General features: G+C 39.1%; 1 protein-coding gene across 1 annotated transcript in view; it reads left to right on the forward strand.

Annotated features, from left to right (window-relative positions):
• Positions 1-16656, forward strand: part of DAB1 (Dab, reelin signal transducer, homolog 1 (Drosophila)) — a gene marked incomplete at its 5' end in the record, with an annotated part of 51674 nt that overhangs the window by 12830 nt on the left and 22188 nt on the right. The window contains 4 exons of the mRNA XM_008943775.1: positions 9819-9950; positions 10588-10707; positions 11300-11338; positions 12714-12779. Of these exons, the coding sequence (XP_008942023.1) occupies positions 9819-9950; positions 10588-10707; positions 11300-11338; positions 12714-12779 (357 nt within the window). The remainder of the gene's footprint in view (positions 1-9818; positions 9951-10587; positions 10708-11299; positions 11339-12713; positions 12780-16656) is intronic.

Consider the following 16656-nt stretch of genomic DNA (forward strand, 5'->3'; position numbering starts at 1 on the left):
GAAAGGAAGTTTTGTGAGATAGGTGAGACAGAGCACTAATTCATTGGAGTGCCTTGACATTTAAAGCAAATCTGGGTATCTGAATATGCTGCTTATGGCTCCAAGCCACTGCTCTGCAGAGCTCTGAGTTTGGGTTTTGTTTTTTTTTTTTACTTTTAAAATAGTCAAAATATGGATCCGAATCCATATTTATTTTTTTTTTTAATTGTGTCCTTACTTTTTAAAAAGCTGAGTTGCTTTGTCAAAGATTTTTTACCTTATGGGATTTTTAATTAGCCAAATGTACTCCTGTGACTGATACAGGAATTTGGAAATATTTTACAGGGTGAAGCACATGAGTGTGTAACTTGTGCATGCATCAGGCTTAGTGTTGAGCTGTGTGAGAGTGAAGTGATGGGGAGGTTCAGTTTTGCTTAGAACAGTAGAAGACATGCCATGCACAGAAGTTGTAAAAGGGGGGTGATGCAAGGGGGAAAAAAAACCAAACCAGTAAAAAACCTACACAGAAATGACTCCCAAATTACCTGCAAATTCTTTGGGGTTTTTTTTTAGGGTCTCTTTGAGGTTTACCTTTTACATTTTCTTTTATTCTTGTACCAGGGCTCCAAGTACTGCACATACTCATTGTGTTGCTATGGATGCTTTATATCCTAGGTTAAGTGTCTGAGATGGGACCTGAACAAATCAAGGAGTGGCACATTTATATTTGTGGGATTATCTGAGGTTTGTTTATACATGCAATTGTAACTCAAATGAAAAGGTTTCCTCTCTTTTTCTGTAGGAGGACTGAAAATAAAACAGCATGGTCTTTATGACCAGGATAGGTAGTTAATAATATTTCTGAATTGCAAAGCTCATCACTCCAGAGTCACCTTTTGCCTACCTGCTTATACACTGAGTCCATCAACAGCCTTCAGGCACCTTCAACACAGGCATCATTACAATCCTCTGTGTTTTAACACCTCCAGTTGTGGAATAATCTGAGCTCTTGCAGTATTGGTAGAGGTTATTTCTTTCTTTTTTCAAAAAGTCTACCACAGCCTTACAGGTCAGTTCTGCATTGGGAAGAATATCCAGCAGCCCAGCCACCTCTGCTGGGAAGCAGGAGTTTTTCTCATGATGTTGATTTTTGGCAGAAGTAGTAGCAGAAAAGGGTGACACCAGGATGAAAAGCTTAACTTTTTGTGATATGGAAAGGTAAACTCAAGTGTTTCTCATAAACAAACTGATCTCTGTGGTAGGAGACATGTCAGGATGTATCCCATGGTTGATACTATATATTTGTATGTTGGCTCCTAGAAGGTTAAACTATTAGAGTTGAAGAGTTGGGCTGAGTGGATTGTGTCCAGTTCTTTACTGTGGCACTTGAAACCAATCTAATCTATCATTGTGGAACACAAGATTTCTTGCTTGTATGCCTAGGTTTATTTCTGCTTATGGAACCATTCTGTATTTGGAAGATAGAAAATATTGTGTCATGTGAACTTCTCAAATTTTTTGCTTTAATTTTCATTTGGCTCATGAACATGACATATTGGTTATACACAGCTTGTGAATTCATACAGTCCTTGTCTATGCTTACTATTTTCTATACATGTGGTTTCTCTCAGCCCCCTTTTAAAGTCTTATTAAATTGGTATGAGTATCTGGGGGACAGCTAGAAAAATATAAAATAAATCTCTCTTGTCCTTTTTCCTTTTCCAGAGAAGTCTGTGGCATTACAGAAGTAGACTTATGGTTAGAGAAAGTTGCTGTTTGATGATTATCCAGTGCAACTTAAATTTTAGTATTGGCAGCATGAGTGTTTTTTTTGTGATCTTTGCAAGCTCTGCTTTGTGGGGTTTGCATGACAAATCAAGAGAATCAGAGGCTGATTGTCACTGATGAGCTTTTCAAATCACAGTCTACAAGAAGAGAGGGGTTATAATGCTTGCTGAATCTGACAGTTAAGATCTGAGACAGTTAAAGCCCAAAAATTACCTCCAAAGCTCCTAGGAATTGTATGAAGGAATTTCTTATGCGTTTCGTGTAAATCAAAAGCATTTCAGAAGGTGAGGAATATTGGTATAAAGGAACAGAAGGATCTTGTAAAGTCTTCTCAAAAGACATTCACATGATAAAAATGAACACAGTAAAATATGGAGAGGTTCAGGGATATTGTAACAAACTGACTGCCTCATTACTCAATATGGTGCTCATTCAAGATTTAATCATTAAGAATCTTACAGAAATATATCAGGAAAGGCATGGTCAGAGGTGCTACACTTAGGCTCTGTACCAGCTTTGGCTTGAGACTAGAAGGTACTGTGGGTGTATTCATGACTATTTTGATCTACTGACCATTCTGCAGAAGGTCATGAGGTGGAGGCTAAATGGAAATACACTCTTACAGATGTGTTACAGCCCTGGAAACCCAGCAGTGGCTGCTGGGCAGCTGCCATCCCAAAGAATAAAGCAATATCCTTATAGGCACCTATTGTTACTTGTACACCACATTGAAATAGTGCAAAACAAGGTAAAACAAGGTGTTGTAGTCTATAGGTGGTCCCATACAGTTGCAAGGTAGGGTCATAGTGCATTGCAGAGCTGATTATGGGCTAGTGGGGCCATTGGCTTTGATAGCAAGGATCAGTTTTGCTGCTTTTTGGTGTTGCTGTGCAAATCCTTCTTTGTTTTAACCCTCTTGATAAAGTAATGACTGTATCTGATGCAGAAACAGTAAGAAAATAGTATGAGACTCATGGGAGGTCCAACATCACAGCTTTAGTATGGCACATTTACTCTTCCAAAGGTCTATGAAAATACTTCCTTGCCCTTTAGGTTTTTTTTTTTTGTCCTGGAACAATATTTGCAAGTACATATTTAAAATATAACTTGAGATTGATAGTAATTCTGCAAGGGTTTTAGATTTAGCTAGCTACTTTCACTCCCAGTACAATAAAAAATTGAAAAACCCTTGAAGTGAAGCTACAAAATGGGCCATGTGTGCGTTCCAGTTTTGTTTTGTTCCTTCCAAAATTCATATATCAAATAAATGGTTCTTCTGCATGAGCAACTTAGCATTTGCTTCCTAAGACAATGAACACTAACTAAATTCATATCTGGTCTTTGTCAGACATTATTACAAATTATGAGAGCCAGACCAAAGTTTATTACCTTAGTGGTGTTCTCTTTCACAAATTAGCTTCTTGGAACATCCAGCTAGCTCAATATCATAGATCCATTCATCACAATTAGATTGCTGTGCTGGCAAAGTTAAGTCTCACTAACTTAATTGACCCCTAGTGTGTGCTGGGGGTCTTGGTTGAGGACAGCTCCAGGCCAGTCGAGAGCACCCCTGCATGTTCCTGATGCACAAAACACTGTGAGTATCAAAGACGTCCCTGCTCACTGCAGGGCAGTTGGATTAGGTGACCTTTTAAGGTCCTTTCCAACCCAAACCAGTCTGTGATGCTGTGTGCCTGTCCCAAGAGGCACAACCAAGGACACTGGTGTTTGCTCTCTTGAGAATTTGCTGCTCTTGCTCCCCAGGCAAAATACAGGCAGGAGCAGGATACTTTCATCAAGCAAAGGAGGTGGTAAGGACTGATTCAGATTTTAGCTGAGGCTGAAGTACCTTTTTAAGCTGTCTTCCTGAGTCCAGCCAACCAGGCTCCTACCTGGGGCACTTGTGCTAAGTGCTTGCTGTTGTGTAGGGTGAACTGGAGTGTACAGATGGAGCTCAGTCTAGCACTTCACTTGAAGACGTGCTTAGCCTTACACATACAATTATGCTCACTGACTTTTCTCCTTCCTGACTCACCTGCACATTGGGAATTTGCATAATGTGTTTTTTTGCCTCTCTGTCTTCCGTTGCAGGATGAGAATGGCTCCGAAAAGTTTATTATTATTGTTGTTATTAAGATAAAATTACATTTACACCTCTTTTGGGTGTTTGACCGTGTCACAGCCAGACTGCTGACCCCCTGGAGAGACTGAGTCTGTGATAAATGAGGCTAAATCTGTCCTGATTCTTTTATCAGCACCGTATTTTACGTACCCCTTTGTGAGACATAGACTGAGCTTTGATGTGCGTATAATCTGGAAGTGTGCTTCATGTGCCAAGTGGTTTTATTGCAAAGCTTGTGCACTGAAACCCCTTTTAGGGGTTGGCATTTGGAAAAGTCTTTCTTTAGGTTATTATCTGCAAAATCAGTGGGTAGGGAAGAAGCACGGGGATTAGACAGATTTATTTCCTTCTCATTGTGAAGACGCGCTTAAAGGCTGCCATCTGAGAAGTCTCTTGAGGCTTGGAGGACACTTCAGAGGTTACATTTGCCTTTTCTGCTCCTATTCCTGATTCTTTTCAGACAGAAAGTCCATAACCTGTTGCTCAGCCCAGACTCCATAAATAACTTTGGGTTAAAAAGGGCTGGACCTGAAGATTTTGGCCATGTGGTACATAGCATGTGTTCAGTCTGCTTCAGCAGAAGGGTTCAGTTCTCATTCTGTGGTGGTATCTTCAGTTTATGCTCTTTTGTGACCAAAACTGATCAACTTGCCCAATGCCTGGGAGTGCCTCCCCATACTGAAATCATAACTGCAGCAGCTTTCCAGTGGGTTTTGCCTTTCAGGTGTTCATATGTGACATTCAGTTTTGAAAGCTCAGTTGAGGTGATACTTTGTTCCTAGACTGTTTGCTGTTCTGGTAGGAATCCAGTATTTTGATAATTTGCTAAGCCTAAAATGTACTGGTTTTCTCCTTTTGCAGATCAAACTAGATAAAATTTTCTACATGTTGTAGTAAATGTTTCTATAACAGATTTTTTGGTCTGTCAAGTGTTTGCCCACACCAACCACTACCACGGCTGAGCTGAATACTAAAACCCAGAAAACAACACAGGAAAGTTTGTGGTGCAAATATAATTTGGTGATTCATTTTCCATTTCACTGACATTAGAGATTTTTGTCTTTTTCCCCAAAATTGCCCATACACAGTCCCATTGACTATAAAATAGACAAGTGTGGGATTTAAGTTTGCAGCTATAGAGAATTTAGGACTTTCATATCTGCTCCTTAAGCACATATTTGGACTGTGGAGTGCTTATGATGGAGATGAGCAGCTCCAGAGAACGTCTACCAAGTGTATTGTAACAGAACAGCAGAGGACCATTGCAACACAAACACAGGCAGTTAGAGAAATGCTTGTGACCAGTTGTTGTCCCCATGATCTCTGCAAATCTCAGCTAAAACAAGAGGAATTGTAAGGAAATGGCCATGAAGAACATTTGAGAAGTGCTGTAGTATGCAGTTCTTGAGCACCCTTAAGGAACAGGGCAGTCTCCTGGGTGCAGAGGACACACATCTGTCCCACTCCAGTGCTTCTTGCAGCAATGGGATAGAATTCATCTCAGAACCACTCAATGAAATTCATTGAAATTCATTGTTTTGAGTTAATGTGTTGCAGTAAATAGTGGTCAATGTACTATTGTGCTTCTGGCTTGCTAAACTTGTTAAGGCATTGACGTAATTTTCAAAGTTAGGTTCCATTTCTATGATCTGTTCAGTGGTCTTCCTAAATATATAGGGCCTGATGTCCTAATGTGCTGCTGAGGAATCACAACATCAGTTGGAGTACAGGGAGCTTGGAGGTAGACAGCAGCGTGGCTGAAACTATGGTCTGTAAAGTTATTTTGAGTCCATTAAGAATCTTGCAGTTTGGTAGCTGATGTTTGTGGAGCTTTATGTGACCTTCAAAAAGTATTGCTGCTGATTTGGGTATGATGGAAGTGAAGAGGCAGGAGCAGAAATGCAGAGGGTGCTTGGGCCATGTCTGTGACCCACATCCCAGTGTTGATAGCATGGAAATGAAGAGTGGAGCTGTCTGTTGATACCACCCATCTGAAAACAGGCTCACCGTTGAGTTATCCAAGGTGAAAGGCTGTGCAACTTAAATCTCTGGGGAACTTGTCCTGGTGCATATAATAGGATGTGGTACATGCTTCTTGCTTTCTGTGGGGCAGCTTTTATAGGAGGCTTTGCAGCTTGCAGGGTATTTTTTGTTGTGGTTCTTAACACTGTTGCCCCAGGCTCAGCTAAATAGACAACCTCATTAAAGGAGAAATAGCGATAGTAAAGCAGTGACTTTCTCATGCCATGTAACTCACATATTGGACATGATTGCTGGACCTTCCAAGTACTTAATTGATTGACTTAATTGATTTAGTGGCACTGGAGGCTACAGTGTGGAAATAAAGGGGCAAGATGAGGATAAGGGGTGAAAAAATTTATGATAGGTGCCAAGCAGCCTGAGGGAAATTAGAAATGCTCCAGATCTCAGAGGCAGCTAAATCAATTCAGTGTAATGTACAGGGAGCAACCTGAGGGAAGAGGAGAAGCTGGGGATAGAATGGAGGGAAACAGAGAAAATAATGGCTAGGAGGAGAGACTGGAGTAAACTTAAGGAGAAGAGAGAAGTCAGCAGCCTTGGTGGAGGTAGGTGTTTTGAACTTAAGTCTAAGATGAGGAAAAATCTTCCTAATGTATCATTAAAATATGATAATGACATCATGTTTGGCTTAGAAAGGACACATACATCACAAGATTGTCTCAGTTATCCAGTTTGAGACTTTATCTGTGCTTTCATTTAAAATCCTTGATTTTTCTAACATTGACTACAATCACAGGAGACCTAAAATTATTTGGACACTACATACAGTGGTTTTTTTTTTTAACAACTGAAGCTTAAATGTTAAATTACTTTCTAATCTTTGCAATATTTAATTGACTGTATTGAACTATAATATAAATTAAGTCTCCTCTCTAATTTGTTCTGTCATACTGCAGCCCTCCAAAACAATTTGATACCTCACTTAAGAATTGGTAAATGGCCTGTAGCAGTGCTCAGCAAAGATACAGTAAAAATATGACCTAGTGTGTGATGGAATCCATCAGCGTGGGACTATGGGGGTGTCATAAGCATCCCTGAGTTATGAAATAATTCTTTTATGTGCTTTTGACCCACTGAAGGTAGAATTAAGTCATGGTAGAACCTTGGACATATATTTGAAAAACCAAAAATGCTGGGGAGAAAGAGGAGCAGCTTGGGAATATTAACTGCTGAGCACTGACCAGCAGTTCTGCTATAAGCAATTTTGTGTGGCCTTTGTTTTATTTCCTTTTAGGACTGTTCATATTAAGTATTAAGGAGGTGGCTACATGTTAGCAGCTACAAACTGAGAAATATATGTGACACTTCTGTTGGTTGGTCTCATTTATGGGACAGATTAGTCTGTGTGAATGGGTCAGATGCAAATCTAACAAAAACATGCAAAGAGTGCTTCAGTTGTAGGTCTCTGTTGGGTGGTTGGATGAGATGGTGTTTCTCCTTGTGTTGTCCCTCCTCCTGTCCTTTACTCTAGTGCACATCTCGCTGCAGTGAAGGGCTATGTAGGATGCTGGGCAGGCTGCATCCTTAAAATAAAGATTTACAGAAATGTTGAAGTTCTGACCTGGCACTTTATGGTGGAAGATCTCTACCGACTGCAATGGGAGTCTCACTTCTGCTTCACAAGAGCAAAGAATCAAGCTCTAGTGAAGTAATTTTTACAATAGAGTATTGGAATATGCAGAAAGGACACGTTAGATGAATTGAGGGATATGAAAACACAAATTTGGAGGAGTGTTGTTATGTAAATTTGAGTACAGATGTGTGCATGCAGCAGTGCATTTTGTGTTTGTGCAACATTGCATTTCATATGTATGTTCCAACTTGGTATCCCTCAAATAAATGAACAACACTTGCTAAACACTCCATACAGTAGAATGTGTAAAAGGATAATGCTGCAGTCACCTTTACTTAATTCATACTTGTATTGATACAGCATGTAAAATATCATAACGATTAAAAATGTAATGATTTTCAAACAGTTAATGAGGGTTCCCAAATAAATTGGAGTGTTTCCATCTGCTGACTTACGTTGTGAGTGTTACTTTTCCATGGTAGAATGATCTTCAAATTTAATTCCGTGAGGAATGAATTTGATCACAGTTTAATTTCAGTGCAAAACGCTGCCTTGCAATCAATAAAGCAATGTCAAAGAACTTTGATTTTAGGAGCCAGAGAGAACGCTCTCTGTCATATGCAGAATAGAGAGATGAGAACGTTTCATTTCATTGTAACAGATAGCATGCAACTTGGTTTTCAGAGAAACCTAATAAATCAATATCCCTGTATTATCTGAGTAAGGTCCCATCATCAATTTTAAGTGCTTCACATGTTGGGAGAGTCTAAAATGCACCTTCAGCTTAGCCCTGCTCAGCCTGAAGCCAGTGGCAACACTTCCATTTTCCTATGAGCTAGTAATCTTGATCTTGAGAAGTTAGGAGTCATTTACTGCAAAATGAAAATGAAACATGTCCAATCTTCTGGTTTATATGTTGCCATCTGTCTCTTACATGGCACCTTTCCTTTTGAGTTTCAAGCCATGTTCTACAGAAGTCTCATCACTTGTCACTTGCCCTGGACGTGCTCAGCCTTTTCGTTTCTACAAACACACATCCTCTCTGGGTTTGAATTTTAAAATGTTGTTTGTTTTTTTTATTTTTAACTCTAAAAATAACTGGTTGTTTAGAGATTGCCTGGGTACCATGCTGATTTTCAAAATGGGCTTTTCTCAAAACGAGCAGGAATCTGGACCTCAGAAGAATTCTTTGTGAGGCTTTGCCGGCTCTCTGAAATAGCATTATCCCTAGATGATATAAGAGCAGGTCAATATAGCAGGAGGTAGAAATTCAAACTAATAGGTTTCAAGGATGTTATTCTAAGTAGAAATACTTCAGCATTACTTTGATAATAAAATACTATTTAGGCCAAAGCGAGAAAAGTTCTGGCACTCCCAGGACGTGCTCATAGGAGTCCCAGATTCATGTCCCGGCTCTGGGGAGAGTTTTACTCATACAGTTAAACCAAAATCAAATCTTTTTATTATTACAGTTAACCAAAGGGAGATTTTAAATAAAATGCAAGCTTTTCACAGTTGGCATTGATTTCGAGTTGAATAAATGCATTTCCGTTGATTTTCTGGGGAAAATAAATTTTCGGAGTTCTGTTAGTGCTTTGAGTGAAATATGACTTGCTGGGTGATGCTGAGTGTTGCAGAGATAAATCAAGTCTGGTGCCAGTTGTTGGATGGATATCTCAGCTGTAGCTCTGCAGCCCCTGCACCTCAGTCTGTCCTCAGACACACCCTGTATGAAGCCACAGGTTGCTGCTGCTTCTCTTATACACCTACAGATATTGATCCTATACTTGGGATGCTCTGTAGGTAGAATCCTAGAATCACTTAGGTTGGAAAAAATCTTCAAGATGATCAAGTCCAACCATTAACCAGACTCTACCACATCCTTTGCTAAACCATGTCCCTCGGCACCACATCTACATGCCTTTTAAACACCAGGGATGGTGATTCAACCACTCCCCTGGGCAGTACTCACAATCCTCAAGGTGCAGCCTCATCAGTGCTGAGTACAGTGGGACAGGTAGTCATGAGGTAAGGTGATATCTTCTATTGAATTATATATCACCAAAAAATGCCAAGAAAAATCTTTAGTTGAAGCTTTTAGTCATATTATTAATGCAAGTTAAGTTTGGCTAGATTTTGGAAAGAGAATAGACCTGAAGTGTTCAGGTATTGATTAAGTTTAATATCAGGATATGTTTGCTTCCTTTAATTCTATAGGTGTATTGAGTTCCAGGTAAACCATTGATGAAAGAGAAATTATACTGCTATTTATTGGAATTTTTTGATGGATATTTCTTACTGTCTTTCCTTCAATAGCTACTACAGCATCACCATGCAGTTCATGAAATTTCATACATCGCAAAGGATATCACAGACCATCGGGCATTTGGATATGTGTGTGGCAAGGAGGGGAATCATAGATTTGTGGCAATAAAAACAGCCCAGGCAGTAAGTATCAAATCACTGTCATTTCTGACAATGACTCAAGAGAAGAGCTGTGTTCCTAAGAAGCTGTTCAAAAGGCCAATCTTGTGTTGTTTATGTTCATGAAATTATTATTATTATGGTTGTACTAGACTTGTGTCTGCTTAGTTGTTCTTAAAAGAAATGAATGAAACCAGCTTGGGAAGAGGGGAATGTATTTCGCTATTTCCAACTTTTCATTATGTACTATTTTATAATCAGTTGTTGTTTTCCTTTCTAACTAATCTAAACTGGATACAGATAAGTGGTTATACTCCTATACTCATTTAAACAGAAAATGATAGATACCAAGTAGCTACTTAGCATATAGTCTACTCTAATTCCATTGTAATAACCACTAATAAATATGCCTTTATCTTTATATATATGCCTTTTTATATTCATCATGCCTTTTATATTCATAATTATAATCATCATTCATTTGCAAATATAAGCAGTTCAAGACAAACTAACCTGAGCCTGGATGCTAAGGTGGAAATTAATTCCATATGAAGTTCTCTCCAATTATGGAGGTGCTACCGCTGCTCTGCCAGCAGGAGGGGAGATAAGGGGTGTTTATTTTGCCATATAAAAACTTTCCTCCTCCTTTTTGCTTCCATAGGCTGAACCTGTAATTCTGGACTTGCGAGACCTGTTTCAGCTCATTTATGAACTGAAACAAAGGGAAGAAATGGAAAAAAAGGCACAAAAGGACAAACAGTGTGAACAAGCAGTATACCAGGTACACACACAAGCTTAGACTAGTGCCTTGAAAGGTCTGGCTTGAAGTATCCCCCAAACTTGCTCCAGAGAGGCATTGATCATCCTCAACATTTCTTACCAGCAATAGGTTTGAACGGTGCTAGCTTCAAACAGACAAATATGAACCTAAAATATAAACAGCCATTGTGAGCTCAGAAATAGGATTAAGCAATGGTGAGAGCTGTCACTTGGGGTATGATGAACATGTTCGTGATCTGTTCATTTCCTGTGTGATGTTTCTTCTAATTCAGAAGGGAAATTTTAATTGAGGTCAGTGTGTTGTCAGTCAGGTTTTTAACAGTGGCTAATACTTTAGGGAAGATTCAATGTACTTCTGAATGTGTGTATTTGAATCAAATCCAGTAAGGTGCAGATGGTTAAACTCGGACGACACAAGTAAAGTTACTGTGTGCAATAATGAGACTTTATCTGTATCCTAAAGAGAGAAAACTATGTACTTACCTGCCCATTTTGCTTATTTCTTTGCTGTCCTTTAATTTCTGAATACAGTTCTTTTATCTCTGCTGTTTATGTTCTTTGCTTTTACTGCCTGTCCTCTTACTTTGCTGTAGACAATTTTGGAAGAAGATGTAGAAGATCCTGTATACCAGGTAATTTCTGAAGCTATATGGCCTTGGAGTTTCAGAAATAACTAGATATATGTTATCTTCAGATACAGCCAAAACCTTTAACAAGATGTTTTGCAATTTGCTGAGATAGGTCTTCTGAGAAACTTCTAAGGTTTTTACAAAAAGTAGCATATTTAGAGATTAAGCTCTTAAGTGATAGTACAGTATATTTGTGTAGAATAGAGCATTTCACTTGGAGTATAGAAATTTTAGATTAACTATGTCATAAATGCTTCCTAAAATGTGGCTTGTGACACCAGATTTCAGGTTGCCAAATGAGATTTATCATTTTTGAACACAAAATCTAACTGAAAATGGACTTACGAAGAATAAAGAAGGTGGCATCTTGTTCTGATAGTAATATATTGATATTTTGTCTTGTCTTCTGTAAGCCAGAATTTAATTCAGAGGGTGAATATTTGGGAGAAAAAAAAAAAAAACAAAAAAACAGTGGAATTGATGTTACAAACACATGTCCTTGTTGGCATTTGGGCCATTATTTAATAATAAATCTGAAATTTATGTCTTGTTTCATCCAAGAAAAATGTCTGGGAGCAAAGATGATTATCAGAAATACATCAATATGTTCATGTCCTGTACCCTACTGAGTGTGAAGAAGAAAAATATGTAATTTCATTCTCATGTTTTTGTGCTGAAACAAAATACATGATAGTTTACTTTTTTTTTCTTTCCTGGAGATGTTGTGTTTTTCCACTTAGGCATGTCAGTGGGAGGCATGCTCAAAGAAGCTGATTCAACCAATAGTGAATACTGAACAGTGCCTGAGGTGCAGGAAGAAAGATAAGGATTAGGAGGCCCTAAATTATTATTCACCTTTTGTAATGTCAGGAGTTCTACTTTGTGCTCTTCACAGTAAGGCAAGAACCTGAAAGCAAACGATGTTGTGACAGCCTCTTGCCACGTGGCCTGTTACATGAGCACCAGCTTGTTCTCCCAGTTTGGATTTAGCTCTTTTTATTTTTTTTATTCATTTTTTTAAATTTTTTTACCCATAGATAATAAATATATGTGGAAATAATTGCCATTATGTAAAAGAGACAAAATTCACGTTGACTTCAGAAAATTAATATTGGGCCACAGGCGGTCTCCCTAGTGAGAAAGAATTAAGAAGTTGCTCTAATGATCATTAGAGGAGATTTAGGTCTGTTCATTGCCAGTTGATGAACTATGAAACACCTTTACTCTGTGCTTTCCAACCAACCACTGGTCCTGCTGCCAGCCTGTACTTTGAACTTGTTTCTTTAATGCCTGCCTGTGTTTTTACATGGAATTCCAAATCGCCTTTTTCCCTTCTGTTTCATCTTTGACTTTTCCTCTCTGGCGGCTGGTGTAATAGTACATTGTGTTTGAGGCTGGACACGAGCCAATCCGTGAGCCTGAAACGGAAGAAAACATTTATCAGGTATAAAATCGCTCGTTTCGGGGTTTTCGTTGCGACGCCTCGCAGGCGTTCAGTCAAGTGCATTTCATACCTACTTCACTTTGATTCCTTTTCATTCATCACCAAAAAACATCTGGCATTTCATTCTGGTGACAGGACTGGGATAATCTGCCCAGTCTCAGTGTGGTGTTTTTTCTGTTTGTCCTTTCAGCTTTTGCAGATTTTGTTAGCAGCTTAAGAAGGGTCTTAAGCTTTTGAGTGCACCATAGGAGGTGATAAATAGTGAATTATCTTATTTTTTTTTCTGTTAATTTTTTCAAACTATTCTAAGAAATGGATACTGAAATCATGGAAAGCAGATCATCCAAGCAATTCTTACAAAGACATTTTGATGGTACTGCTTTTCTTCCTGGCTAGCTGAGGAAATAAGTGAAGAAAACCGAAGAGCTCTCCCTGGATCTCCCCCAGACTGGGGAAAATATTTACAGAGTGCCTGCGTGACAGCCCACGCTTGCATTCTTCACACTGACAAAAAATGGCATTGAAAGCAATATAAAATAATCTTTTGTCATTCAATTTATCCTCAAGGGATCAGTACAGGGTTTATTAAAATATAATGTGATTCGTTCTGTGTCACATACTAGAGGCAAATCTGAAGATAGACAGAAAAAACTCTGTGTGCTGTAAGAAAATAGCAATTTGAGGGAATCTTCTAAATGGAGGGGATGGAGGTACAAGCAGTGATTAAACATTTAATCTAGCTGTACTAGAGGTTGATCTGTTAATAGGAAAAGCTTTTTTTGAGGTAGACAGGAGCAAGGGTAGAACAAAATAAAAGGGAGAGGTTTTTCTTAATTACTCTTCTAGTTGTTGGTTTTATACTAGAAATAAAAATCCCATGACAACTACGTTCAGACAAAAAAAAAAATCTGATTGTTGTTGGAGCTTTTGGTGACATTTTTAGAGGAGTTCTAGTGGAAGCAAGCAAAATGAAATCATCACTCCTGATGTCTGGAGATCTTAGAGCAAACTTTGGTGGGGAGGAGAGAAGTGAAAACTGCGTTCTGAGGAATGGCCTAAAGAACAGGAGGACTGTTTGGACAGTTTCTTTCTCTTAAAATGGACATAGAAGATGATAAGCAGATAGTGAGGTTTTGCCTCACTTTGAGGTGCTGCTGTTATAGTCCTGTAAGTCATCAGAGAATTGCTCAAGGCTTCATTTGACAGTCTCTGGACGTGATGAAGTGTCTCCTTCTACAACAGTGCACAAAAAATACCCATGATTAATATACCATACCTTCAGTAGATACAGTCTAGCATTGTCCTTCTCAGTATTTACTACAGGCAATACCTTGAATCCAGCAAATGCTGAGGTTAGGGAGCTAGGGGTGTTTTCTATTACCTGTGGTGAGTGAGGGATGCTGGAGTGTCACTACCGTAGGCTCACCCAGAGCCACCAGTTTCCTGGTTCCCATGGACTTTATGAGCTCTTGGCTTGCTGTATATCTGGGTTCCTACAGCTCAGACCTTACACTCAGATCATTGGAAAAAATGCCTCTTTTACAGGATTTTGATGAGCTCAGAACCATCCACTCTGCTATTTCAAATGAAATTAGAAAAAGTCTTCTGTTTGTTTTTTTTTATCCCCTCTCTTTTTTCCTTTTTAGGGCTGGGGGAGGAGGGTGTAGTTTTATACTAATTGCTGCCAGCTTCTATTATTTATTACAAAGTTTTCTGCATGCTACACTTTGATAAACAAGCATCTGCTCCATAACCTCATGCATCCTTGCTTCAGCTTCACCAAATCTTTCATCTGGTGCTGCTCTGGTTTTTCAACCAAGAGCCGATAAGCAAAGAATTCACTTCTTCCTTAGTGGAAAGGATTCCTGCCTGGTGGGTAACTAGAGATGGAAGCTGTGTGCCCGAAGTGACAATTCCTATTTCTTTTTAACATAGCAGAGGTCACAGTTTTCTTTTAAGCATTCTTTCTCTGTCTGTCACCTTTCTCTGATGCATTACCCCAAAGACTGTCTGTGTCTGTCATGCTCTTTTAATATTGTCTTGTCTATGCAAGTTAATCTAAAGTGTTAGTTAGGCAAGGGCTTGATCACTCAGCATGTACCAATCTTCTCACCTAGTGTCAGCTTTCTTAATAGCATGCCTTTTCCTGCCTGTTGTTCCAGTGAGGTGGGGATGGGATTTTAAGTGTCTCTGTATTGTGTACATAGCAGCACTGGTCTCTATGGAGAGCCAAGTTCTGCTCCATGAGGAGTTGCCAATCTGAGATGGGGGTTTTTTTTCAGTTGTATTGCTGGTGAGATGGAAGTACGTTGAAGTGGTTCACAGCCTGTCACAGAGACAAAGCTGTCAGCATCAGTAGTACCTCCGTGCTGATGCTGCTAATCAAAGGAAAAACAGGAGAAATCCCTCGCAGACCCCCAGCCTAAGTAGGGATGTAAAAAAGCTTGATGATAAGTGGCAAATAAAGACACCAAGGAGACAGGTGATACCAAGCTGGGAGAGAAAAAGGTCTTTCAGAAAAGTTTCTCTGTCTTGATAGTAGAAATCAGGAGGCTTTTTCTATGTTTAAGCTGAAGTTAAAAAAGGGGGAATCGATAGTGCAGAAAAATGCTCATTCCACAGTAAGCTGTGGATAGGAGCGTGCAAATTGGGATGACTTCATGGAAGGAGGAAGAATAAAATGACTGAAGGGGAGACTTACCAGTGAGAAGAGAAAAATGCACCCTGATGATAGTTCATAAATAGTTTATCCTACCACATTTGTTTTCTTGTTATGCAGACTAAGCTTTTCAGTGACTTACTAAATAGGCCATTCTTGGTTTCTGCTCTTGCAGTGTCACATAAAGCTCACTTTCTTTACAGAGTGTTACTCCCATGAAATTGAATTGTTCCACTATTACCAGTTTCATGTATCTTATGTGTTAGGTGGTTTTAGTGGAAGTGACCATGAGGAAACCAAGTGAGTTCCAGGATAGGAACAGAAGAGATCTTTTAAAAAACTCTTTCAGTTTCTGTGAGGGTTCTGTGCTCATGCTCTCAACAAACTTCTGCAGCATGCACCAAGTTAAAGATACACAATTTCTCATTAAAACTTTGATGGTGAAACACGGGCAAGAGAATGATGGAACAACAGAGAGAGTTTGGGATATATTGTACAGAATAAGAAATGATAGCATACCTCAAATGAATAAGTAACATTCCTTCAGCTCCCCCTAAACCAGTCCTACTCTAATATCAGAAATCTCTATTTAATGTCTTAGAAAGCAAAAAGGTAATTTTTTTTTTTAATCTGCAATATTGTTTCTTCAATTGACCTATGAGGTTTCATTGATGTCTGAAATGTAACCTCCCTATGCTGAATGCCCTTGTTCAGTGGGAAAGCATCACTGATCTGCTTAGAGCATTCGTGCCAGTTTAGAGCATGATTTTACTATTCTTTTTCCTTGTGTCATTTGCAATAGACATTCAGTGCTTCTAGGAAAGAAAAGAAATACAGCCACAAATTATAAATGTGGAAACCAGCAGTCCTTGGGCAAGTACAGCCCTGTATTACAAAGCAACTGAATTTACATGAGCAGGTTGTAAATACCCCAGCTGTAAATCGTGACTCTTGACTCAACTAAAGACTTGCCCAGAGTCTTTTTTTGAGTGCATCATCCCCTGTCTATGTGAGGCTGTTGACTTCAGCTCCCTGGCTGTGTCAGCCTCTGACAGGCCTGTAATTCCTTAGCAAAATTGCAGCATTGTAGCCAAATATTGCAAAGAGCAGCTGCAGGGCCCTATCACTGCAGTGGTACATGTTGTGACTTTATTTGACTTGGACTATTAAATGAATTGGAAGGAAGAAATCTAACGCCATAGGCCAAACATCTCTTTC

The sequence above is a fragment of the Merops nubicus genome, unplaced genomic scaffold (genome assembly GCF_000691845.1).
Source record: "Merops nubicus isolate BGI_N331 unplaced genomic scaffold, ASM69184v1 scaffold4637, whole genome shotgun sequence".
NCBI classification, from domain to species: Eukaryota; Metazoa; Chordata; class Aves; order Coraciiformes; family Meropidae; genus Merops; species Merops nubicus.